General features: G+C 44.5%; 1 protein-coding gene across 1 annotated transcript in view; it reads left to right on the forward strand.

Annotated features, from left to right (window-relative positions):
* GPC4 (glypican 4) overlaps positions 1-21399 on the forward strand; it is a 65023-nt gene extending 43624 nt beyond the window's left edge. Inside the window, exons 3-9 of the mRNA XM_062502688.1 lie at positions 368-759; positions 11160-11325; positions 17024-17154; positions 17354-17500; positions 17901-18037; positions 20186-20361; positions 21188-21399. Coding sequence (XP_062358672.1) covers positions 368-759; positions 11160-11325; positions 17024-17154; positions 17354-17500; positions 17901-18037; positions 20186-20361; positions 21188-21396 — 1358 coding nt within the window. The 3' untranslated portion in view covers positions 21397-21399. The remainder of the gene's footprint in view (positions 1-367; positions 760-11159; positions 11326-17023; positions 17155-17353; positions 17501-17900; positions 18038-20185; positions 20362-21187) is intronic.
* The last annotated feature ends 3847 nt before the right edge of the window (positions 21400-25246 follow it).

Raw genomic sequence — 25246 nt, forward strand, 5'->3', positions numbered from 1 at the left:
ACATCGGAAACTTTTTGCACTTTTTTTTTGTCTTGTTGCTGACTCTTAATCATAATACTCATATTTGTATCAGGAGAGATTAGAGAGTCTCATCTATTAGACTCTGTATTTGTATCTAGGTGATATCTAGACTCATATTTGTATCTAGGAGAGATTAGAGTCTATAGAGAGTTTCAGGGGTTGGTTTATCAAGATTAATCAAAAATTTTGAGATAGAGATATTGTTTGAAAATTTCTGGGAGTCCTTTAATTTTCCATTTCAGTTGGTGGTCTCGTGCTAATCCTCCAGTTAAGCAGCGGTTGTAGGAGTGTGCCAACACACAACCCAGTGCCCATGTTTACCTTATCTTCTCTCCCTCTTTCCTAGAGTTCTTCAAAGAGCTCCTGGAGAACGCTGAGAAGTCTCTGAACGACATGTTTGTGCGGACGTACGGCCGGCTGTACATGCAGAACTCGGAGCTGTTCAAGGACCTCTTTGTGGAGCTGAAGCGCTACTACGTGGGCGGCAACGTCAACCTGGAGGAGATGCTCAACGAGTTCTGGGCGCGCTTGCTGGAGCGCATGTTCCGGCTGGTGAACCCCCAGTACCACTTCACGGACGAGTACCTGGAGTGTGTCAGCAAGTACACGGAGCAGCTGAAGCCCTTCGGGGACGTGCCACGCAAGCTCAAGCTGCAGGTGACGCGAGCCTTCGTGGCCGCCCGCACCTTCGCGCAGGGCCTGGCCGTCGCCAGGGACGTCATCGGCAAAGTGTCTGCGGTGAGCTCTGTCCCCTGAGTGTTTGCCCATCTCTGCTTGGAGCCACGATGGCAGCTGCATCTCTCCCTGTTGTCCCGTACCTTAGGTGCTGGTGGTGGTTGAGCATGGGTGGGACCCAGCTCCATCCATGTAGGCTGTGCTGTTGTGTGGTAGAGTCATGTTCTGAGGACGCCACTGTCAGGTGCTGTGGCCCAATTCCCCAGGTGGATGCTTTCCTCCTGTCTCAGGAGCAACAACAGCAGGAAATTAAATGCCTTCTGCAGTGGAAATAACCATGTTTGCTTGTGTAATATCTTCTTCTTAATATTGCCTTTAAATTACAGCGAGTCAGGGATGCTACAGGCATCTATTATGGAGCAGCTGAAGATTTGCTCCTCGCTCCAGGGCATGGGGAGAGGCAGTTCACATGAGCAAACAGCACTTCTGTGACAACAGTAAGCTAGAGCCATCTGCACAGGGCAGAAGCCACTTGTACTTGGTGCCACACATGCAGCACAAGTTAGACCTCAGACTTTTATAGCAGAGTCACTTTTTGGGGGGATAAAGCAGCTGTGATGTATTGCTCACTTAAATGTTTACCTCCCTCTTCATATAAATCACTTTGGAGTTGTTTAAGTGGGGTGACTGCTTTTTTGACATGAGATTTGTCTTTAATTTTAGTCTGAGTTGTATGGTATAGGGAACAGTCAATAATCCCCTTGAAGTGATTATGTAAGATAACAAATATTAGTGATTTCCTTTTAACAAACTCAGCTCATTTCCTGTGGGCTGTGGAAGATTTATTGTAATAATTTAATAGGGCAGAGAAACGTTTACTTTCTCTCTACCTGGTTATGGACTAATAAAACATGAGGCTGAAAGAGCAGGCAGGACTTTGAATCACCCCATGTGCCAGGAAAAAAAGAAAGAATGCAGTTCTATAGGCAGCACAAACAGCATCCTTAAATGAGATAATCATTCAAATTTCTTTGACTTATGGGGATAATATTAAAATACTGTCTCTGAGGATAGGGGAAAAAAGAAGTCTGCTTTCGTGTTAATTTTTCTTGAGGAGAAATGAGGCAAACAGCTGGCAATAAGCCAGAACATGTATGGAAGGGCAAAGAATATTAGCAAGGAAGGAGCAGCTTAACTAAAATACCCAGACTCCAGGAGTAAGTTGTAAGTTAGCAGGGACGGGTTTAGGTCCTTGGACACCTTGGCTCTCCATCTAATAGAGATGACTCTCAGGTCAGATTGATGTGCTGCTGGTTGAGGATGGGTGTGTGGGGTCTGTGTGTGACATGTGGGGTCACTCTTAGGAGATCACAAAACCTTTTGGCCTCAGGGATGCTGTCCTGGTGGGAGGGAGGAGTGGTGGCAGACGAAGTGTGATGTCTCTGTGCCAGGCCACTGGCCAAGCCTACTGACTCTTGGTTGGGGTTTCAGATTTGGTGGCCCTTGTTATGTGGCTGTGTGGCAGCTCTTGTGGTCAGGGGATGGAGTTTTCACTGCTGTAGAGTGTGGATGAAATATTCGGGTGGGAGGTCTGGCCATGAAGCCCCTGTACAGTGCAATTACTTGATAGGCAGTAAACGTGCATGGGTGAGGGATTGTGTTTATACTCCATCTGCTCAGAATTCATCAAAATGTCTCCAGACTTGACACGGAACCACAAGGGCTACGGTCCCTGCATCTGTTACGAATCAGTCGTGAACCCAAGGTGGCATTGTGATTTCTCTTTCCCTTTTGAAGATCCTTGAGTTTAGAGTTGCCTTCAACCCTAGAATTAATTGCCTGAGTGTGGAAAGCTACCCAGAGTCCCATGCAGCTGCAAAACTAGCTCACGTGTTGTGGACAATCACATTTGCTCTACTTTTTCAATTTCACAAGTTGCACTGGAAATCCTACAACGGATTGACTTTTCCAAGCAGTAACAAAAGTCCCTGCTGTTGAATACCTAAGCTTTAGTTGCAGCAGTAGAAGGAATAATAATCTTTTCTGTAGTGTTTTAATCTCATTCAGTGGAAATCTGACATCGTGTTTCTGCAAGACACAATGGGGAATCCTAGACGTCAGTTTTAAAGCTGATGTTTTTACGCCTGCTGCTCTGTGGTTGTGTTTTGGGGCTTCCCACATTGCATATAGATTAGGCGGTCTTTGCTGAGCTCTATGTAATGACTCAATTGACTTTTTTTTCTTATTATTTTTACCCAGGAGTTGTAGTGGAATGACTGCTTATACCAGGGATTAACTTGGGGGATAAATCTTCATTCTTCTTTATGAAAAAATGTGCAAAGGAATGCAAATTAGTTTTACTTTTAATGTGCTTTGTGACAAGTAAGTTAAAAATGTTTAATTGAAAATCTTCAGGAGGAGAAATACAAACTACTGCAAGGTCCAGCTGTGTACTTCCCTGGGATGCTATCAGGCCAGAAAAGAACACTCTACAGTGCAACGGCCTTGATAGCTTTTTAATGATCCTAGGTAGTTTTACATCTTCACTAGGGAGTTGCATTTAGAAGGATATTGTTCTTGCGTGAGTTTGAGAATAAAGGTGTAAAAGAATAGAGAATACTCAAAAGCTGCAAGTATACTTGATTTCTGAGCCAGAATACTAGAAAATAACTTTAAATTCAGCCTTGAATGGATCAAAAACTGTACCATTGTGCTGAAATACACAACAGAGAAAAAGCTGTATGGTTTTGAGAGAAAGCACAGACTTTTTTCAAACTATCTAAACCTCACCATTTCAATGCTTAAGTCTTCATCCCTCAAATTCCCCTCTTTGGACCCAAAAAGGACAGTATTTTCTAGATCTGTTCTGAGCAGCAGATCTGTATGGGATGCTGTTTCTGCCTGTTAGAGATGTGCCCTGCCTCTGAGGCTGGCTGCAAGGGGCTGGGGGCCTCCAGTGCTTCTCTCTGTCCTGTGCTGGTGCTGGGTGTTTTCTCCCTGACCTTCCTGCCCCTGTCTTCAGGAGATGGAAATCTGCCTGTCCTCTAATCACTCTCCTGCTACTTAGCCCTGGACAAGCACTGAAGTCAGCCAGGTTAAATTGCTGCCAGCAGTGACATTTCCTGCCCTGGAAAAAAGGGCTGGAAAAGGGGAGGAAAAAAAGAGCAAATACAAGCCAGAGTCATGAGCAACTGAAAAAGGATGAGAACCTGCAGCTGGGCAGTTCTCAGGCTGCTGAGATGTTCCTATAATTGCAATGCCATGAAACCCACAGCCTGGGTGAGGGTTATGGCACCTTTGAGGGCACAGTGCACTGGGGTTTGTAGGGTGCAGGTCAGCTACAGGTATGGGGTGAAGGTCCCTGGTTCTGAGGGAAGAAATGAAATCAAGGGCTAGGCTCCCTGGCAGCATCTTGTTGGTCAGGAGGAGCTGGGAGGGGAGGTCTGGCTGGAGGTCAGCAGCAGAGGCACATGAAGGCTGAAGCATGCAGCCACCCTGCACTGAATCCCAGCATCTGTGTCACCATCTCTCTGCAGACCAGGATGTGTGGGTGTGATCTTCTGCACCTGGCAGTGGTGGTGAGTGTTTTCTGGAGCCCCCAGGAAATATTTGCTGTTAAACTGTTGTTTTGGGTTTCTTTCACCACTTTCCCCTCTTGCCCTTGTGTCCTATAATTTGAGGCAGAACTGCTGGGAGCTCAGGAGGCTCTCAAATCACCTCCTCAACGTGGATTCGTGTGCTGAAAGCCACTTGAGATGTAACTGTCACCATAGCATCTGGATTGCTGGAAAGGGTCTTCCAGCCTATCATTGGGAACCCTGAGAAAGGCAGCAGCTTGAAAGTTGTATGCAAGAAATGGTGTTTAGTTTGGAAACACAGTTGTGAGCCATATGAAATAATGTGGTTTCATATCAGGATTATAACTGCTTCCTCATCTGCTGTCTTCTGGTGACTTCAGCAACCAAGAGGAGGCTGCTGGAGATGTTCCCAGTGGGTGGAGGAGGTTTCTTTGTACTGGCATTCAGCTTTCTTTGTATTGACATTTCTGCCCTAATGAAGTCTAATGGTAGCACCAAGGAGGGAATTTTCTTCAAACTATTTAAGAAGAGAATTGCAGAGGGGGACAGTTGATGGTCTTCCCACAGGTGCTCCAAAGCTGGAGTGGGAGCCCAGTGGCTTTTTGCACCCTTTTGCTTTGAGCTGCTTCATCTTGAATGAGGCACCTGTGGAGCACAAGTTGAGCTGTTGGTTGACCTGCTGGTTGGCATGAGCAACCTGAACTGTGGCTTGTGTCATTTTTGGCTTGGGTGCTGAATGTGGAACAGCCATTGACTTAGGAGAAGCAGTGACAAAAATAATAAAACAATGAATGAATAAGAATTAAGGCCTGTGTCATCACAAATAGTAGGGCACCGAGATCTGGTTTTGGTAAAGATTGTGCCCCTTGTTATTACTATCTGAGGATCTAAAAGTTTAGTCAGAGATCTGACTTCCCTCTGTGAAGTTTTTGCCCTTGGTTTGACTTAAGGGGAATGTGACTGTAATCCTCTTTCAGAAAGAATTTCACGTTCCTACATCCAAACGCTGCAGTATCTTGCTCGGGCAAGAGCCAGCCTTGCCAGGGAAGTGACAGAAATGGAATATGTTGCTTGCATGCATTGGGCAGGGACGGGGGGAGCAACACTTCTGCTATGTGGGTAACTAAGAAACAGCCAGAGGAGCTAAGGAGGCCTTTTAGTGTGTCACAGAGAGACCTCCAAAGAGGCTGTGCTGTCCAGGCAGCAGGTTGCAAGCCACGAGGCCAGACCAAGGGGCTGCCGTGCACAAGGACATTTCCTTCCACATACCAGGGGCAAATATCAATGCAGCAAACAATACCAAGCACTTCTCCACATCAAAGATGACCCTGAGAAGACCTGCCAAGAATGTGGCTGCATCTGCCTCAATTCCAGCCATGTGAGGGCCTGTGCTAGGCCTTCAAAGCACGCTGGAGCAGCAGTCAGCTCAGATTTAGGGCTGGGAGTGCGTGGATGGGACTCTGGATTTGGAGCCGATGGTGTCATGCAGGAGTACTTCAGTCCACTAGCATGATTTTGGCTTTTTCTTTCTCTGCCCTGCGCTGTGGTTCTGCTGCTAATTTTGAAAACAATGTGAGAGATAATTAAGGATGGTTTTGGTTGTAGATGCCCAGATAAATGTCCCTGCTGCTTTGCTCATTAAAGCAAACAGAACGCTCCTCATGATCCTTAGTGTCTGAGGCAGGGAGAGGCTTGTTCCTATAGAGAACAAGCTTGATGTGAAAGTCCCTTTGGTCCCAAGGGTACCATGAGCAGGATTGCTGAGCCAGGCACTGCTGTGTACATGTTCAGAGGGAGAGGAATCCACCTGGCTGGCACCCTGAGGTCCCCCACACCCCTTGGTGGGCTGCTGTTGGCAAAGACAAGCATGTGAATGTTAAGACTGAGCAGCTCGAGTGCTTGGTGATGTGATTCTCAGGAGCTCTGCTTTTCATCTCGGGACTGCCGAGATCTGGACACATCTGGAGTGGGGGGAGCACGCTGTAAGTAGGGAATTGAGCATAAATGTACTCTTGAACTTCTCCTTGCAGGAGATAACGCTGCAGCAGACACGCCGTGGGGTAGCAAGTATTGAGACACAGAGTCATGCAGTTCCCAAAATCACTCCTAAATGTGTTCCCTTATGCAAGACCTCAGAGGCCCAAATTTGTGGTTGAACCAGATGCTGTCTAAATTATTAATGTTCTAGCACCAGGCCAGCAAAACTGGTTAAATACGTAATTAATTCCAAAACACTTTCATTGAAATATTTGGGGTGGGGAAGCAAACCAGGAGCCTCCCAAGTGATGTTCTGCCTCACAGTGAGCTGAACGTCAGGACCAGCATCTGCCAAGATGATGTTCTTGTACGACACTGGGAGAAGGAAAAAGTGATGCAAGTAGGGTTGTGTTGGTCCCAAAAATCAGTGACAAGTCACTTGTCTAAGTTGACTGCTCACCTAAAGCATCTCACAGGCAGCTTCAGAGTATGTTTTTGAAATCATCTTTCCATGTCACTGAGAAGTTACTCCTTCAGTTTTTAGCCAGTTCTATAATCTTTTTTTTTTTTTTCCCAAAGAAAACAGTATAAAACAAAAGTAATTTCACTATATTTGTTTTCAAATTGTTGGATTTTTATGTTTTCTGGCAGCTGTGCTGCTGGCATGGTAACACTGTTGTTGTGCAAGCATGGAAAATAAGAAAGCCTGAGTTATCAGTGCTGTTATAAATAGTTATTAAGGCTGACAGGATTTTAGATGTTATTATTAACATTCTTAATGTTAACTTGAGGGTAGAATGAGAGAATGTAATGTAGCTCTGGCTGTCTGACAGCTGGTGGGAGCTTCCTACAGGACTGTCCATGGTTGAAGCTCTGTCATTCTTCCTCAGCTATTCCTTGCCTTGAGAAGGAGATGAAAAAGGATCTGGTTGCTTCTGTTAACTTTATCTGCTTGAATAGATCAGTTTATCTTGAGTTTTGGTGGTTTTGTGGTAGCCTGGGAATAAGGCATTGCACTCCATAGGTGTGTGCTTCAGTGGTGATGTTTCTACCAGAGGAATGCATCCAGCTGCAATTGCCAGCAAGTTGGAAAAGGCCAGGGGTATGTAACAATTTCCCACAAGAGAAACTCTGAAATGGGATGGGATGGGTACTAAGGTACCAAGAAAAACCAGCTTTTATTATGCTAAGAGCATGTCATTTTTACAGGAACGTGATTTTACCTGCACCAGTCAATAAAAGTTGAGACATTACCCCCAACCAATGTCATACAAAATGTTTGCATTGAGCCCTGAGTTGTTTGCTTTTCACTTAAGTTTTCTGAATAGTGTGCAAATCCATATTTTTAAGGAGCAAGTTCGATATGAAGATTGGTGCCAAAACACATCTGTTAGCAGCTTTTAATCTTCACGTTTGACGAAGCATGTAGATATGGACAAATCGTAATTTACATGATGAAACCACAGGGTGATGGATTGCTGCAGTGGTGTGGAACGCCATGGAAAGGAAATAAATTTCACAAGATAAAAGGAAGGGACTGGAGTGCATTTACTTCTGTCAGAAGCTTTTATGGGCTATGGGCACTGCAGCTACTACTACCTGGGCTCAAATCTACCAGAGTAAATACCCTCCAGCAAATAAGACTTTCTTTGGTACTCTGCTTTATTAGAAAGGAGATTACTTGGTTTTGAGGGTCATTCTAGAGTACAGTTTGAATGAACTTGAGTTGCTTTCCAAGATAAACACAACCCCAGAACAAAGCATATCTGGGTTTACTGTTATATACAATGGCATTTTAAGAGGTGCACCTGGTGTGGCAGGGCCAGCATTAAAAGCTTGTGAAGAATTGCCAGTGCAACATATGGCACACCCCACTGACAGAGCCAGAGCTGGTCTGGATGGGATAGGAGCCCGTGCCAAGGGTTAAAGTTCTCCTTGCAGTGATACTCAGCAGTTAAGCATTTATCACTGTTGTAATTGCTCATAGTCTTCCCTCAAGCACTCTCTTAGAGTGATCTCTGATTGTGCCTTCCTGTTGCTTTTTGACACCGTAAAATGCCAATTCTAGACTGACAAATTTGCTTGTTGTCTTCCTCTTCATCCCAACTGTATTGCACACTAACAGCTTCCCTGTGGATTACACTCATCACGAGCAGGGCTGGGTTTGGGAATCACTGCAGGCTGGCATTTGTCTTTTCCATCACCCCTATGTGATCACCCTCTGCACAGCTCTGTGTAGGACTCAAACCAGTGTGGGGAAGGAAGCAAAACTTCGCTTGCTTTTAAAATCATCCCATGCCTTTGCTCAAAGGACCTGATCCAAGCAGCCTATTGCCTGCTATGGAATGCAGGAAAGCAGCTTCAGTTTCCCCTGCATCTGTTGGGACTGGTAAAGATCAACCCCTCTGGAATATCAAAGCAGGGATGCTGCAAGGCTGCAGCCACTCGCACTCGTGGGGCGAGGTGAGAACCTAAGATGGGACGGGGCCTCCTGGGTCATGGCTCTGCAGGTGGGCTTTTGCAGCATGCTGCCATGCAGTCCCTTTCAGGAAGCTGCAGCTTTTCCACAGTAGGGTTGGGGAATCCTCCTGCTCCTCATTCCACTTCAAACTGCTCTAGCACCTGGCTCGTGCTATCAATATTTTCCTAATTTTTCTTCCCGAGGAGGATGCAGAGCACTCCTTTGAGGGCTAACAGTGCTAGGATGGCCAGGATTAACTGATAAGCATCTGGACTTGGCATGGAGGTCCTGTCACCTACCACCAAGTGACACAGGAAAGGATTTTTATCAGAGAAACAGCTGAAATACTAAACCTGAGCATCCTTCAGAGCTCTTGTCTCTGGGTGCGAGATGTTATTTAGTTCCCCCTGCCCCTTTTTTTTTTGTGCAAGGACTACACCATCTGGGTAGCAGATGATACCTTTACATTTGTCTGTTTCCAGTTTTCCAACTATAAATCATCTGATTTAGCTGGTTTCTGTTGCTTGAGCTCTTAGTATTTGATCCAGCTCTCCTTTAAAGCCATGCTGTCCCAATAGGGAGCCTTCTGCTGGGGCTCCTGCTCCCACTGTGCTTTCCAAATCTATATATAATATAAAATGTGTATATGCTCTGGAGCATCTGAATCGGATTCCACAGCCACCACAAACAGCTTTCTACATGGATTCTCCTTTTCCACAGCCAAACAGGCTCTTTGTGGACAAAAGAAGGGTAAAGTGCTGTCCAATGAACATTGCTGGCCAGCCAAAATCCAGTGCTGAGCTACATCAGCTGCAGAAAATTGTCCTGTCTCTCTAACCAATTCACTTGCCTGCTGAAGAGAAACCGTGGTTTTTCTGGAGTTGTCAGAAACACAGCAGATCTTTATCTGTCATCTCTTTCCACAAGAAAAGACGGGTTAAAAATTTGCTGACGTTATTAGCAAAGCCAGCCTGACTATGTAATGCTTTTTCTTTTCTAGTTTGTTTTTGTTAAAATCTGTTGCCTTCTAGTTGCATGGGTTGTCAACAAGTTTTTGCACCAAAAGATTAGGCTTAGTCCTTGCACTGAGATGGGAAGTAGTAAGGTCCTCAGCATATGTGTGGTACCAGATCTTCCTCATGTATATTCAACTCCACTTAGTCCTATTGGCCTCTCTGCTGTGAAGTCAGTTCCCAGACCTCCAGCAGATGACATGTGAAGGCCATCCACATCTCCAGCTGTTGGTGTTGAGGGACTTAGCTCTTTCTCAAGAGTGTTTTGTGTCTCCTCCAGCATGGTCTTGGATCACAGCCTCTTTAGTGCATTTCCCTAAATGCCTTGCAAGGAGTCTCAGGTGCATAGCTTAAAACACGAGACACCACTTCTGTTTTGTCAGTGTGTCTCTGATTGCATCTTAATTTTCTATTTTCATGTGTGACTAATTAACACTTAAACTTGCTCTTGAGGGAGCTTCTCTGTTCAACACTTCAGATGGACCCACCATGCAGTCAGGATGGAGCTATTGCTCCTTGAACTGGCTGGATGGAAATGGTTTCAATGAATGTTTTGAAGCTGGGCCAGAGGGTGAATCAAGCATGAATGACCATGAGTCACTTTGGAAAACAGCCCTGTTGAGGGCTCAGGGGTGAGGTCCCTGCTGCAGACAGCACCACTCGCACGCCCAGTGGCTGCACGGTGGCTTTGAGGGTCCTCCCTGCTTGTCCTCAGCTGCAGGGTTGTAGCTGCCACTTCCTTTGGGTGTGTGGAATGATGTTACTGAGTGGGGTGAGTGCTGAGTGTAAATGAACCCGGGTGTCTGTCATGTAAATGTTGTGTTGAGGGACTTGAATGTGATATAAAGGAGCTGGTCTCTGTGCTGGAGAGCCCTGCTGGGTGATTGTCCAGGAAGAGCCACAGCCCCTCCGAGGACGAGGGCATGTTCCTGGTGGGTTTGGTACAGGGATCATGTCAGACATCCCATCCTGACATCCCACTTTTTCCTGAAAAATCTCAGCATCATCTTCTATATGTGTTTGCATCAAGGCTCAGAGGGTGCAGCCTTGTGTGACATGTTTTGACTTGGATGCATTTTACTGCCTTCCCGGAGCTTGAGTGCTGCCTGTCCCCTTGGGGTGCCTGTCCTTGTAGCCCTGGGTGGGGTCCCACATCATACAGGCTGTACTGCGTGGTACTTTTTTTTGCAGTGCTGGGGGCTGACTATGCCCCTAGAGTGACAGATACACCCAAAGAGGTGAGCCAGACCCCTTCAACTATTCTTAAGATCTCTGGACCACATAAGGAGGAGCCAGATGGCGATGGCTGACACCTCTGCATCTCTTCTCCTTATCTCTGTCCCATGCACCTTGGAGTATATGTGTGGTGTCTCTGGCTTTAGTGACTGAGGGCTAATTTTCTTGTCCCTCCCTTTGTCTTTTTCTCTCATAAAGGTGAACCCCACGCCGCAGGGTACGCGAGCGCTGCTGAAGATGATGTACTGCCCACACTGCCGAGGTCTGGTGTCAGTGAAGCCCTGCTACAACTACTGCTTTAATGTCATGAGAGGCTGCTTGGCCAACCAAGGGGACTTGGATGCCGAGTGGAATATCTTTATGGGTAAGGCAATATATGGGTTAAAACTGCATGTAAATATGCACTGATACTGTGTCTCTCACCTGAATAGCATTGTGAGTGGCTGTGCTGAGCTGTAGCAGGTTTTTCAGGTGTCTGTGGTGGGTATCTTTTCCTTCCACATCTCTGCACAGCACACCTTTTGCCATTCCCATTAACCTCTAAATAAATGAGAATGTTGTGCCAATGACTTTTGTTGCACCAGACTTTAGGAGGATGGAGGTGGCATGGGCTTGTAGGCTTGGAATGTTTCTTCTTGCTGGTCCAAGCATGTGTGCAAGCTGTTTTTTCTATGCTACTTATACCTTGTTGTCACCATACAGCTGTCCTTCCTGAAGTCAGTTTTCTCCTTCAGCAGCCTGGGAGTCTCCTTGCCAGCCATGCAGAACTTTGGAAAAAGGTGTAGGCCTGAATTTTACACTAAAAAATTGAATAGGACATGTCTGGATCTGTTTTTAACCAGCTCATTTGGTGCTCGGCCACTATCCTTTTGCAATGTCAGCAGGTCTTGCGTGACACTGAGAGTGCTTTTACCATCCTCTTCCTCCTGTTTGTTATTTCTATTCTGTGTTTATGCACAGTATCATTCAATACATAAAATTTAGACTGAAATGTTAAATTCTACCCTGGGTCAAGGCTCATCAGAATTGGCAGTTCATCATATTTTGGGGCACAGGCAGTAGATAATATTTTTATTTGTGTTGCTTTTCCAGGAGGTTTGATTTATCTGTGATCGGGCATCCTTTGGGAGCAGTCTCTTTACTCTGGTTAATGTGTGATGGAGTGCACATGTAAAATATCTGCTGCTACTGAAAAAGCTGTGGTACTCTTCCCATTCCACTCATGGGGGAAAAAAAAAGGATTGTTAGAAAGAAAAGATTTTTTTTTTCACTAAGTTGCAAGATTTAAAAAAACGCGAAATTTCTGCTAGCTGAGATTTCAGGCTACATTTATATCTTAGAACTTGTTTTCATGTGCTTTTTGCACTGGATTTTCAGTTTGCTGCCCATGCCATCTGAATGTGTGCAGGGTGTTATTTTCAGAAGGCATTCTTTTTGTGCGTGTATTCCACATAGGGAGCTAAATGTGACACTAAGTTGGGTTTCCAAGTCATTCTTTGGGAAGCTGACACCCCACCCCCCCAGTCCTCACAGCCGTCTTTCTCATGAGAATATTAAGTATTTCAACTACAATTGTTGCTGAAATAGCTCAAAGCCAGGAGACTTGCAAACATCTAGTCCAAGTAGAAAAGAAGAATCCCATGAAAGGGAAGGGCATAATGCCAGAAAACAGACAAAAGCACAAGCAGCTAATTGCTGTAGGTGGTATGCAGCTAAAAACGAACCTCGGGGGAAGCCGGGGAGCCCTGTCACAGGAGACTGATCAGGGACTGCATACAATAATTAAGATTATTAAACAAGACAAAATAAATACATGTGATTCCAGGTTGGAAGCAAAACTTTCTTCTTGCAGTGCTTCCTCTCCAAAGGGCTTCTTGCCCACTCATTACTTAAGTATGGTATTAAGCTTCATTACATTTATTGGCAGTGTTTGCTTGATTCTTGCACTCTGGGTTGATGGTTGCAGTGGTGTACAGATACAGAAAACTTAAGCTGTGCTTTCTTTAGACAGTTTAATAAGGGAACAGGTGCTGGTTATGTTCCAGACTTTGGTTTTTCTCTGAGTCTACCACTTGAGACAAATTAAATTAAATATATCTGGTGTCTAGGGAAGGGTATATGCCACAAATATCTTGTGTGTGTGTTTAAAGGTTTAAATAATTAAAGAAATAACACTCTCAAAATTCCCTCCAAACCACCTCACAACATCCCAAAAACCCACCTCCACGGTCTCAGTGAGATTTTCCATTGTGGGTTTAAGTGCCAAGTTATGGCAATGATTTATTACGAGTCAAAAGCAGATTTTGAACCTATCAAATCAATTTAAAAATCGTTAAATCAGAGAACTTGTCAATTATAAGTAAGTCAGTTATGTAAAGCTGGGATGTAAAGTTTGTAGGTTTTTTGAGACAAGAAGACTTTGTAATTCCTTATTTCTCCAAAGTACCATTTAAAGCTGAGGAGTATGAAATAATGACCGAATTGTACTCTTTTCTCCCCTTTAACTATCTAAATTATTTCTCCCTCTATTCCTGACACAATTGTACACCAATTAGACAGGGGTATACTTTGTTTCAAACAGGCTGTAGGGAGGTTGGGGCTTTCCTGAATGAACAGTGTTAATCTCCAGTGCCTTTTCATGATTTTTTTTTTCTCTACAAAGGTTTACTCTGCTCAAAGATGTCGAATTCAGGCTCCATATACATATCTGGAGTACTACTTTGTGTGCAAAGAATTTTTTCCCCAGCTAAAAAAAAAAAAAAAAAGACTTGTTAATGAATGGTCAAGGTCTTCCCCCTCCTTCCTTCCCCTTTTAAATCAGATCTTGGGGTTAAGACTGAAAACTGCCTTTTGTTCTTCAAGTCAGACAGTGAGGCTGAAGATGTGGGTTTCTGATTATTGGTGGCACAATGAGAAAGAATTGCTTTCCTTCATGAGAGCGAGGTGCTTTGTTGCCAAGGATTGTCTCAATGCCAGTAGCAAGGACAAATGTATGCAAGAGGAAAAAGGTCTTTAAGGGATGGTGCTAGATGGTGTGTCTTGGTTGTTTTTTTTTTGGGTTTTTTTTTCCACCTAAATCCACTTCTATCTCCCCATCACAGGAAGGAGAGACAGTCTTTGTCATGCTGTGTGTTTGTAATAGATGGCCCGGGTACATTTTCCATGCTGACAAGAGTTGGGGTTTTTTGTGAAGTAAAGCCGAGCCACCTCACCGTGGCTTATAAATATCATTTACTTTGGAGGAGAGCTGGGGCAAATAATTGTTACTTGTAATCAGCTCTTCTCTCCTTGCCATAATGGAAAATCTTTCTGGGAGATGAGCTGCTCAGAAGGTTGGTTGCTGGAGCAGGAGCCTCCCCTGCTGCGGGCAGCGGTGCCCTGAACCCCAGCCAGCCTTGGCAAGGTCAGACAGGGCTGCCAGAGGGAGCCACTGCTGGCCACCACTGCTCTGGGGACACCAGCCAGCTCCTGCAGGGAGGGAAAAGTTTGCAGGATGCCTCCAAAATCAAAACTGTGGATGAGGCAGAGCCCCCCCCCCCCCCATCAGCCCTTGCTCCTCCCCACCCCTTTCTAATGAAAGTTTATTTCGTTTAGTGTTCTTTGCCAGTATCAATCCCAACTCCAATTACTACTTTCCTTATCTTTTCTCACCAGCTTTGGCAGCTCTGCTGGAGGCCAAATGCATTTTCTCTATCGGCAGTCAAAGCAGAGGCTGCATTCCTGGGCTGTGATACATGGAACGCCATGGCACCCCTGCTAACAAAGGACCCAATTCGCTCTACATTCCCATGGTCTTGTGGATGGCCTGCCCGGCTCAAAGTTTACAAAGATGCCAAACAGCCAGAAGAATTGGGGTTTATGTTTCCTTTCAGTCTTTCACAAACACTTTATTGATCTGTGGCCTTTCCTGGCCGCTCAGAGAATTAAGTAGTTACAAAATGGAATTATTTTTCTTTAAAAAACAAAACAAAACAAAAAACCTGTGCATTTTGTGTGTTTTATTATCTGTCTATTCATAATATTTTTATTTGAAATGAGCGGTTTCCTACACGCTGCACCGGGATGTTCTTTATGCGCGTGAAAAACCCCAAAAGCTTTGACAATGATGAACACATTTAAGTTGTGCTCCACTTGTTTACAAAAGTCTCCATTTGGTAGCACATCAAAAGCATTTTTCTCTCCTCTGGCACAATGGTATATTCATGCTAGCAGTCATTACTCAGAGATTTGAAGCATCACTTTATTGGAGCCCACCACAATACAGTCTAAGACTCTTTGTTTCATTTGTTATTACCGTCTCCTTTTCCCCCCCCCCCCCCCCTTTTCTTTTTTAATGCATTTAGTTCAGACCTGTTTGTAGTCCCTGACGGTGAAATTCTAGCCATGCCCTGCAAGAGCTTGTCATTGATGCTGGTGGTGTGTGCCTGCAGATTGAGGGCCTTTCCTGGGGCCTCCAGCTCCTCCTGAGCTCACTCCCTAAACACCCACACCTTGGTGGAGCTGAGCGAGTGAGAGGGGGTTAATTGAATGATAGTCCTTTAACTAACACCCAGCAACTCTTTAGAATATTGAGTTTTCTTTAAAAAGTGATTTACAGGCTCAGAAGGCATCTGCAGTTCATGTGGGGTGTTATGGTATTGGATTACTATTTTAATTGTTGTGCTTTGTTGTTGTTTTATTACTTATAATAACAACTTTACATACTCAAATAGCTTAGTTGTATATTTTTCATCATTTGTGGTTCTTTAAATGTAGTTTATTTATCAGGACTTGGGCACTAAGGCAGAGCTATTACTAAATTGTTCAGTATGTGGAGTTTCTTTATGGGCTTTAACAGATAGCCAGAGCACACAGAAGTTTTCTGTTTATGCAAAGTACCTTCTGCACTTAGGAGGAGAATGACTGTCATGAGAAAGATTAATACACTGAGTGTGTAACCCATTTCATAGACTGAAATGTAACCCATTTCTTGTTAATGGAAGGGACTAGGCATATCTTAGGAGCAGGGAGGAGCTCCTTGGGGCCAGAGGGGCTGTTCTGTCCTCGTCACTCAGGCTAGGAAAAATTGAAGGATTACATGCAACTGGAAAAAGATTAGTTTGTGGCAGAACATCATGAAGTGATGCAGGAGAGGAGACCAGCAAATGCTTTGGGGTTGAGGGACCACAGTGAAAGCTAACAGTAAATTAAGGTTGTGATGGGTGAGAAGAGGCAAGAGCTTAGTGCCAGGTGTATTCCTGGAGGCACCTTGTAGGGGAGACCCAGAGAGGGCTTAAATGCAGTGCAGGGTGAAAGCCTTAATGCCAGTAATAATTTCCCAGAGGAAGTAGTGGATGGTCCAGTAGCTGCTGTGTTTAATGATGCATTTGATGAGGATGTGCATGTCAGCACAGGAGGAGTGACCCAGTGTTGGCTGAGAGACTTTCCATCTCCCCTTGCTTAGAGATGTGCCAAATACATCGTGAGTGCACAGCATTCACCCTGCTCTTATATAGATTCCCTCCCTCGTGCAGATTGTCCATATAATGCTAGGAGTTGCAATCCTTTGGCTTCCCAAGGCAGGAAAAAGCCTGTAGCTGTCCATAAGGGAAAGATGGTATCAGGGATTGTCTTGGACCCTTGCATGTTGGTGCCTTGTGCTCAAGACCAGCATGATGAAGCTGATGGCTTTGAAAACAGTCTTGAAAAACAAATGACACAAGGCAACCTTTAATAAACGAGCATGGAAAGGAGAGTGTTAGTAATGCTTGTTCTGATGGGAGGAGCTGATTACAGGCTGCTGTTGGCAGGCTGTGGTGGCTTTTGATGTACATGAGCCTGTGGTTTGGTGCTGGCTGCCTCTAAGTGCCTGGTGAAGGTGTAGGCTCTGGGAACTGAGCAAAATGTTTCCTGGAGATGTGTGCTGGTCAGAGGTGACACTGCAGTGCTTCATGTCCCTGTGCTCAAACTGTTAACCTTCTTGACTCTTATTCCTGAAGCTCCTCCATTAAAAACCATCATTCTTCTCTTTGTGTATTAGAGTCTCTCCATTACAAACCCTTGTTTTTCTCTCTCTATATTAGATTCGATGCTGCTGGTAGCAGAGAGGCTAGAGGGACCTTTCAACATTGAGTCTGTCATGGACCCCATTGATGTGAAAATCTCAGATGCAATCATGAACATGCAGGAGAACAGCATGCAGGTGTCTCAGAAGGTAAATGGGCCAAGAGGACACTTGGGACTCTTTCTTTCATGTGCTTTATTTCCCTATTGTCAATATGTTTTTTCTTGAATGCCCTTTCAAGTATATATAAAGCTAATGTAGTACTTTGGGCAGGGGCTGCATTGGAGCCTGGAAAAGGGAGGCTTTTGTGACCTCTTATTTAATAAAATCCTTTCCTTCTCTCACATAGGTTTTCCAGGGATGTGGCCAGCCAAAAACACTTGCCCAAGGCCGGACTGCTCGCTCTGTCTCTGAAAGTGGATTCAGCGCTCGTTTCAGACCGTACAACCCCGAGGAGCGACCAACAACAGCTGCTGGCACGAGCTTGGACCGACTGGTGAGTGCCTGGTGCTGCTGGTGCCACACAGGTGCTTCATACTCAGCTACCGCAGTATATAATTTACCATTTTTAATTGATAGGCTTTCTTAATATTCCTTGGCTGTTTTCAAACTCTCTAAGGGGTGTAATCTGCCCATAGCTCTAGACATTAATTACCTCAGCGCCTCCATGTCAGAGAAGTGCCTGTGTTAAAAGCTTGGCTTATGAATAATATGTGTTTGAGGAGCAGTGTTTAATTTTGTATTAAAAAAAGTAAATCAGCCGTCAAAACTCACAGCCTGAAGATCTGGGCAGTACATGTCTATTGTGATAAAAAATACCTTCCCAACTTTGCTTCTACTGAGTGTTTGGTATTCTGGATTATGTCTTGTGTTTCTTTTTTTCTTTTATTTAATAGGTTACTGATGTGAAAGAGAAGCTGAAACAAGCCAAAAAATTTTGGTCGTCTCTCCCTGGCAACATTTGCAATGATGAAAAGATGTCTGTAGGCACTGTAAATGAGAATGAGTGCTGGAATGGGAGCGCCAAGAGCAGGTTTGGTGATGCTGCTGCTTCCCCTGGTTAACCCTTTCCCTGTGTCCTGACCCCCTCTCCCTGAGCCCTTTTCTCCTACAGGAGTGATCCCAGCTCACCCAACACAGGCTGCTGCCATTACCCCTTTTGTTTTAGTAGGTGGAAGAGCTGGAATGTAACACCAAAGTGTTGTCAAGCTCTACGTGGGGGGTTGTTTTAGAGGAGGGAACAGAGCATAGATACCCAAATAGGTCATCTCTCCTTGGACCTAAGCAAGCCCCTTACTAGTGGTTTGTGGAACTGGGGAGATGATCTGTACAAAATCCTGTATCACAGCCACAGAGCAGAGGTGCTTGTGTTGTCTGAGGATGCTGTTGCCCAGTGCCTCCAGCTGGTGTTTCCACCAGGAACTGGTTTCTTTGTTGAGCAAGGGCAGGGGCAATGGAGGGTGGAGACCTTCTCCACTGCTGAGGTCAGTGGCACAAGGGGGCCAGTGGTTTCATTCACATTTTTTATGGAAAAAAATCTAAAGATTTTTTTTCTTCTTGTAAGGAAGAAATTGCCAACACATGAGTAAGCTGGGGTTTTTCAGTCATATGGTTTATGTAACTGTTTAACTTTTATTTTGGAAATAAAAGTTTCTCTTCTTTTTTCTGTTTGCTTACTGAGGAAATAAGCACAATCCAAGATGTTCCATTAAAAAAAAAAGTCATTGTCTGGGGTTTTCCAGTAGTTTTTCTAAGTAATAACAGGTTCTGCCCTGGATAGTTTTGGGCCACAGCACTAAGCCAGACCTCATAACTTGTGCACTGTTTTGTGTGTGCCTAAAACTGCCATACTTTGCTAGGGCAATGTTTTGGGTGTATTTGATAAGAAGTCTCCTGAAGTCTTGTTTATCAGCAGCTTCTAGGGGCTTTTCACAGAAGATACCCCCCGTGTGTGCAGGGCCACCAGTATCAAGGGGGAGAGATGGAAACTTGGCAGCACTTGGCAAGGAGACAGGGCAGGCTGGAGATCCTATGTGGGTTGGGCAAGATAACTTGCTTTACTATTTTCTCCATTACTCCAATAAGGTAGAAGTTTGGTTGTATTCCACGCTTTGGTCTCAGACTTCTTTGAAACATACAGTATTGATCACAAGTAATAACAAAACTGTCACCACCAATTATCATCATCATTGTCACTCCTATATATAGGACAGGATTTGAGCATGCTTTTCAGAGTATGCTTACATGTCTCTGCCTGGTGTCCAGGATCAATAGACTGCACTAAAGGCTTTTCTCTGTCTTGTGATACTGATGTTGGCATCATAACTAAGAAAAGTAATGTTTTCTTCTGTTAAACTGATCTTTCTGGCAAGGCAGGTCATTGGAGGGAAGTGGATGTGTCCTGTTGCTGCTGTGTAAGATAATACTCCAAACACCCGTGTCAGGAGATGTATTCAGCTTGTTTTTGTTGCTCACTCTCTCTTTTAAACCAAGAGGTTGTACATGTGTTCAGACCTGAGTATGTACACCTTCTGAAGCTGAGCATCTTGGCTCTCCCCTTCTCTGATGTATGGGGCTACAGGATCACATCTTCAGCATCACAGATGTTTCTCCTGCTGGGGTTATTAGGGAAATTGCATCTCACGTCTGTGTGGTGAGAAGCACACATTCAATATCCCAGCTTGATGGTTAAGGTGCATTACTCAAAGCCAGAATGACACTCTTGCCTGCAGCAGTTACTGTAGGTTTCTGTGGGATAACTATGGTCTGGAAGGTTGTGTTCCCAAAAGTCATCTAACTGGCATCAAGGTATCTCAGCACTTGGTATTGCTCTGCAGCCTGCAGCTAGCTGATTTATGCTGTTGAAAGCCTTTATTAATATAAACCCCAGATCTTCCTTTTCTTTTCAAGCTGGGGAGAAAATTGTCATTCCCTTGCTCTTGTGGCACAGTGTAAATGAAAACAGTGCTTCTTCATTCCCCATGCTGCAGAGATTGCAGGGAAGGGAGATGGGGTAAGAGGAGCTGTGTGAGGTTTAGCATGTGGAAAGATGCTGTTGGGCTCAGAATATCACCCAGACTGAAAGCAGGGATGACATTGCAGAGTTTCCATGGGATCATCCTTCAGCACAAGACCCTGCTGTGCTACGGCTCTGGTACCAGCAGCAATGCTTTCTTTTCAGGTATGACTTTGCAGTGACTGGAAATGGCTTAGCAAGTCAAGTGAATAACCCAGAGGTTGAAGTCGATATTACCAAGCCAGACATGGTGATTCGTCGGCAAATCATGGCTCTACGGGTGATGACCAACAAGCTGAAGAATGCCTACAGTGGGAACGATGTTGACTTCATTGACATAAGTATGTTTGCTGTTGTTTGCCTTTTGCTTTTTCTTTTTCCCCTTTTAATTGGATTTCATGCTAACACGGGTAACTGGTTAAGCTTCAGCTGTGTGTGAGCATGTTAGTGAAGAGGGTGGGAACCAGGCTCTGCCAGGCTGTGTGAGGAGGGGTGTTCCCACAAAGCCATGCAATGGCTTGGCTTAGAAAGGACCTTTAAAGGTCATTTAGTCTAACACCTAGAGACATCATCTACTACATGAGGCTGCTCAGAGCCCCATCCAACCAGCCTGACCTTGAGTCTTTCCAGACGTAGGGAGCTGACCGGTGCTCTGGATAGCCTGAGCCACAGTGTTCCACCACCCTCATCATAAAACTATTTCTTCCTTATATCAAATCTAAATCTACTTTGTTTTAGTTTAAAACCATTCTCCCTTGTCTTAATGCAACCATCCCAGCTCTCTCAGTCTGTCCTCACAGAAAAGAAGTTCCAGCCTCTGAGTATTTTGGTGTCCTCTGGGCTCTCTCCAGCTCTCTCCATTCCTATGCCGGGGGCCCCAGAGCTGGATGCAGAACTCCATGTGGGGTCTCATGAGTAGAGTAAAAGGGGTGAATCCCCTCCTTTGACCTGCTGCTCACAGTGCTTTTGGTGCAGCCCAGGATGTGGTAGACTTTCTGGGCTGCCCCCATTGCCCAGATGTGATGACTGCACGCAGAAATCACATTAACCAGGGGACCCACGCTTACCTCTCATAAACACCAGAACAGCCACACTCTTTCTTGCCTTTTCCCCCTTCTGTGTTGTGCAGCCAGCAGAGGAGGCCAGCAGGTGTATTTGTTTCCCCAGGTGAGGAGAGCAGCGGGGAGGAGAGCGGCAGCGGCTGCGAGCTCCAGCAGTGCTCCCCGGAGTTCGAGTTCAACGCCACCGAGGTCACTGGGAACTCCAACAAGAGTGACAAGACCGTGAACACTTCTGCTGCCACCACGAATGGTCTATCACAAGCAGCCTTGCTCCTTAGTATTTTGTTCTTGGCCATGCAAAGACAATGGAGATAATTGTGCAGCATAGGGGGAGGGGAAAAGACTTTTATTATCAAAGGTAGAAGGCACCTGCTTTCACTTTTATACCATCTAGAGACTTTGCTTTTTAAGTTAATGGACAACAGTGTACAGTTTTTACTATGTTGCCACTGGTTTTAAGATACTGATTTATTTTTTTTCCCTTGCTATCCTGGGAATAACAGGAACGGGAAGTACCAATCTATCCTGTTCACCAAGAGTCCATGTTAGAGGTGGATAACAAAAATGTATATACAAGCCTGTAGTTAGCTCTGCATTTGTGTCTTTATCACTTTTTTCTTTTACTTTATTTCTTACAAAAACAAAAACCCCAGGGTCTTCTCTTGGCCTGTAACAAGTATGTGTTTCTGAAACGAGAAATATCTGTACAGAAGCAGGTTTTATTTATCATGTTATCTTATGGAGAAAAAAAAAATTGCCCAACAAGCGGAAAATGTTTCATGTAGTTAACTTCCCATTTATCCACATTATGTTAGTTGCCTTATCTGGAGAGAAGTGGAAGTAATTTGTCTTTATTATGTGGTAAAACAGAAGGTGAAGGCAGAACTGGTCATCATGCCAAGGGCCCCGTTTGCTTAGGGCATCCATGCCAGGTGCAGGTTGTGCTTGCTTTACAGGAGGTTTGGTTAAATTGGAAGGGACTACAGAGAATTCCCATTCTGCAGATGCTGAGAAGAGTTGTCCTTTGTTCCCCGGGATCCTTGCAATTGGCTGTAACTCCTGTGGGTCAGTTCCCAACGTGCATCCCCCATGGGAATGAGGCATTAAACTTGTTCAGTTGGAAACAACTTGTCGTCTCGCAGATCCAAATGCCAACATGTGTCTTGTCTGCACGTTTGTAAGGAGAATGCTGGATTGATTTTTTAACTGTTTCAGTTCTGGTTTTAAGGAATGCTGTGTGGGAGGGCAGGTGGGGAGGGGTTGGGTTTGTTTTTGCAAGAGTTTTGTTTCCTCTCTGATGGGGGCAAAAGAGAAGGAGCAGGCACTGTTGCAGGTACATGGAAGCAGGAGCTGGCAGGGCTGAAGATGCCTCATTTTGGGTGTGTTTGGTCTCCTGGGAGCTGCTGCCCAGCACCTGGAGCTTTTTGGCACTACCTGAGACACCGTCCTCTCTCTACCTGTGCTGTTGGAGTTGGAACAATGTTATGGTGAACAGCAACTCATGAATAAAAGAAATGTATATTTTTAAGAAAAGAGATTAAATAATTTTTTAGAGTTTAGCAAAAGCAACGTCTTTGGAAAGACTCAAAATTACTCTGCATGTCTCTTCCTGCTTTGGGTAGCCTTTAGGTCTGGCTGGATGCCTGGATCTGGCCAGGAGAGCAATCCAGAGAGAAAAGGGTTGCTCTATTCCACCCTTGTATCATAAAGGATAAGTTTCTATTTTTATATTTAAGCATTAATTACTTGTTAGCTCAGGGTCAGCATTATACTCAACTTTATTTTCACACCAAATTTCTGCAAAGCTATAAAGACAGTATTCTTGGCTGGTATAAATAATCCTGGAGGCTTAATTTTACTAGAAGTAGCCAGTTATTTATTAAAACATGATGTTAGTAGAGTTAGGGATATTCTGGCTAGATTATTTTTCTCTAGAAAATAAATCATGGAACCATAAAATTGAAAAAAATATAAATTTATGTGTGGGAAAAAATGGATTGTAAATAGCTAAATTGCCTTGCGAGGAATTGGAAAATGTGCTGATACTTAGAAACTACCTCAGTTCTGAGGAATTTCCTTTCTAGCTTTGAGTGCTATTGCATTTACTTGGTAGAAGTGAATCTGGTCTCCAATATGTAGCTGAAAGAGTTATCCCTATAGACCTTGTTAGATTGTTTTTAATTTAGAGGGTTGAACTACATCCAGCTGTTTTCTTTCAGCAAAGTTCCCTAACAAAGAGAATTTCTGAATTAAATATTGCTGATGGTTTCCATGACTTTTCCTGATTTGTTTGGTTTCATAGCATTTTCTGATTGCCCTTTAATTATTTAAATGGTTCTAGCCATTTGAATTTTAATCCCGAAATAAACAAACCTTAGATGCACTACCATTGTAAATATATGGAAGTAAGGTCTGACTGGATAACCCTTCTGGCTCATACCCAGCTGGCAGGCCAGCAGAGTTAAATGAAGAAAAAAAAGACTAAAAAAAATAAAACTTCTTCAGAGCTCTGAGATTGGTGGAACAAAAGCCCTTATGTTCGAGCGGCTGCCTGCTCCAACATCTCCCTTCTTGGTGTAAGTGTTCATATGTAAGAAAGTTGTTTATAAATTCTCCAGATTTTGAGCATTTCTGCTCAGAAAACAAAAACACTTCTGAATTTATATTTATTGTTTTACAACTAATTGCTCACTAATTATTATTCCTCAGTTTTGTACAAGCCACCAATGCAAAGACCTCCTGACAGTTTTCAGTCTGTCCAGTTGGCTTTGTAAATAGCACAAGAGACTTCCAGTATATAAAGGACAGATTTGTCACCTGGGGCTGCAGGAAACAAGAGTAAACATCAATGTAGGACGATCAAAAGTTGTGTTCCTGCTTTTATTTTGAGTTTGTATGTGAAGTTGGCTCTCCGACATGAACTTGTAAATTAAACCATACGGGTAGGGATGAGACATGATGCTCACTTCAGGGAAGGCATGTGCTCCCCTCTTTCAGATGTTTTTTGTTGTTTTCTTTTTTTTTTTTTTTCCACATAACCATTGCCATTATGAGCATGATTTAAAGAAAAATTCCCATATATAAAATTAATTATTAAAGTTAATGGAGCTGGTAAGTGGGCTTCAAATGCAAAATGAAGCAGAAGGTGGTGTCCTTGGCAGCATGGGAGGTGCTGTCTCCCAAAGTACTGGAATGAAAAGATCCAGCTCTTAATAGGGCCTGTTTTAACAGCTCCGTGCCTGTCCTGAAGTGGCTTCACAGCTGACAGGTGGAGAGGGAAACAGGGGGCATGTAATGGGACTGTGATGAGAGTCTCTGGTTTGTGTTGTGTTGGTGCCCCCAAGTCAGGACAAGTGGCCAGAGCAGCAAGAGGAGATTTTCCATGCTCCAGGGCAGGGTCCTGGTCTTCTCCCTGCTGAGCCAACCTGGGTTTGTCCTGACAGGCAAGGTGGTGTATTAGTTCTGGAGGGTGCAGCCTCTCAGAACAGTGGTCATTTCTTAGACCAGACTGTGCTATTGTTTCCATCACCATCCCATAATTGCTTTGATAAATGCCTGGCTGGACCAGGCAGGCCCTCTGGTTTGGTCCTGGCTCCTTCCTCATCCTGGCAACTGGTGTTGGGTATCTCAGAGCATGGCACATAAAAATCCCTTCTACCTGTTTGGATGCTTGTACTTACCATGTGTCCTACAGTAGTTGCCAGCCTTTTTTGTCCCCTTTCTCACAAAATCACCTCTTGCCTCCCACATGCATCCCACTGTGTGAATGTGGCAGTGTCCCCCATGGGTGACAGCACTAACCAGATCAGTGACAGCTGCTGCTTGTGCCCTTCACTTGCCAGCACTAAACCATGGTATTTTCACTTGTCCCTGCCACTAGCACATCTCCACAGCCTGGCATGGCAGACACCCAGGTCTTGCCAGTGCAGACATCCTGGAGCATCCTGGGAACCCTGAAAACCGAGGATTGGGGCGTGTGTGTAAGATGGTGGGCATTGCTGCTGCAGGAAATTGGAGCCTGGATAAATCCATCTATTTATTGGAGGAAAACTACTTCTGCTTTTGGGTTTGTTTTTTTTTTAAATGCTGGTGTCTTTCTTTTTCCATGTAAGCTCAGCTGGGATAATTGCAGTGTCCCTGCCAGATGTGATGGCCAGGAGACACC

This window comes from Cinclus cinclus, chromosome 15 (assembly GCF_963662255.1).
Source record: "Cinclus cinclus chromosome 15, bCinCin1.1, whole genome shotgun sequence".
In the NCBI taxonomy this organism is placed as follows: domain Eukaryota; kingdom Metazoa; phylum Chordata; class Aves; order Passeriformes; family Cinclidae; genus Cinclus; species Cinclus cinclus.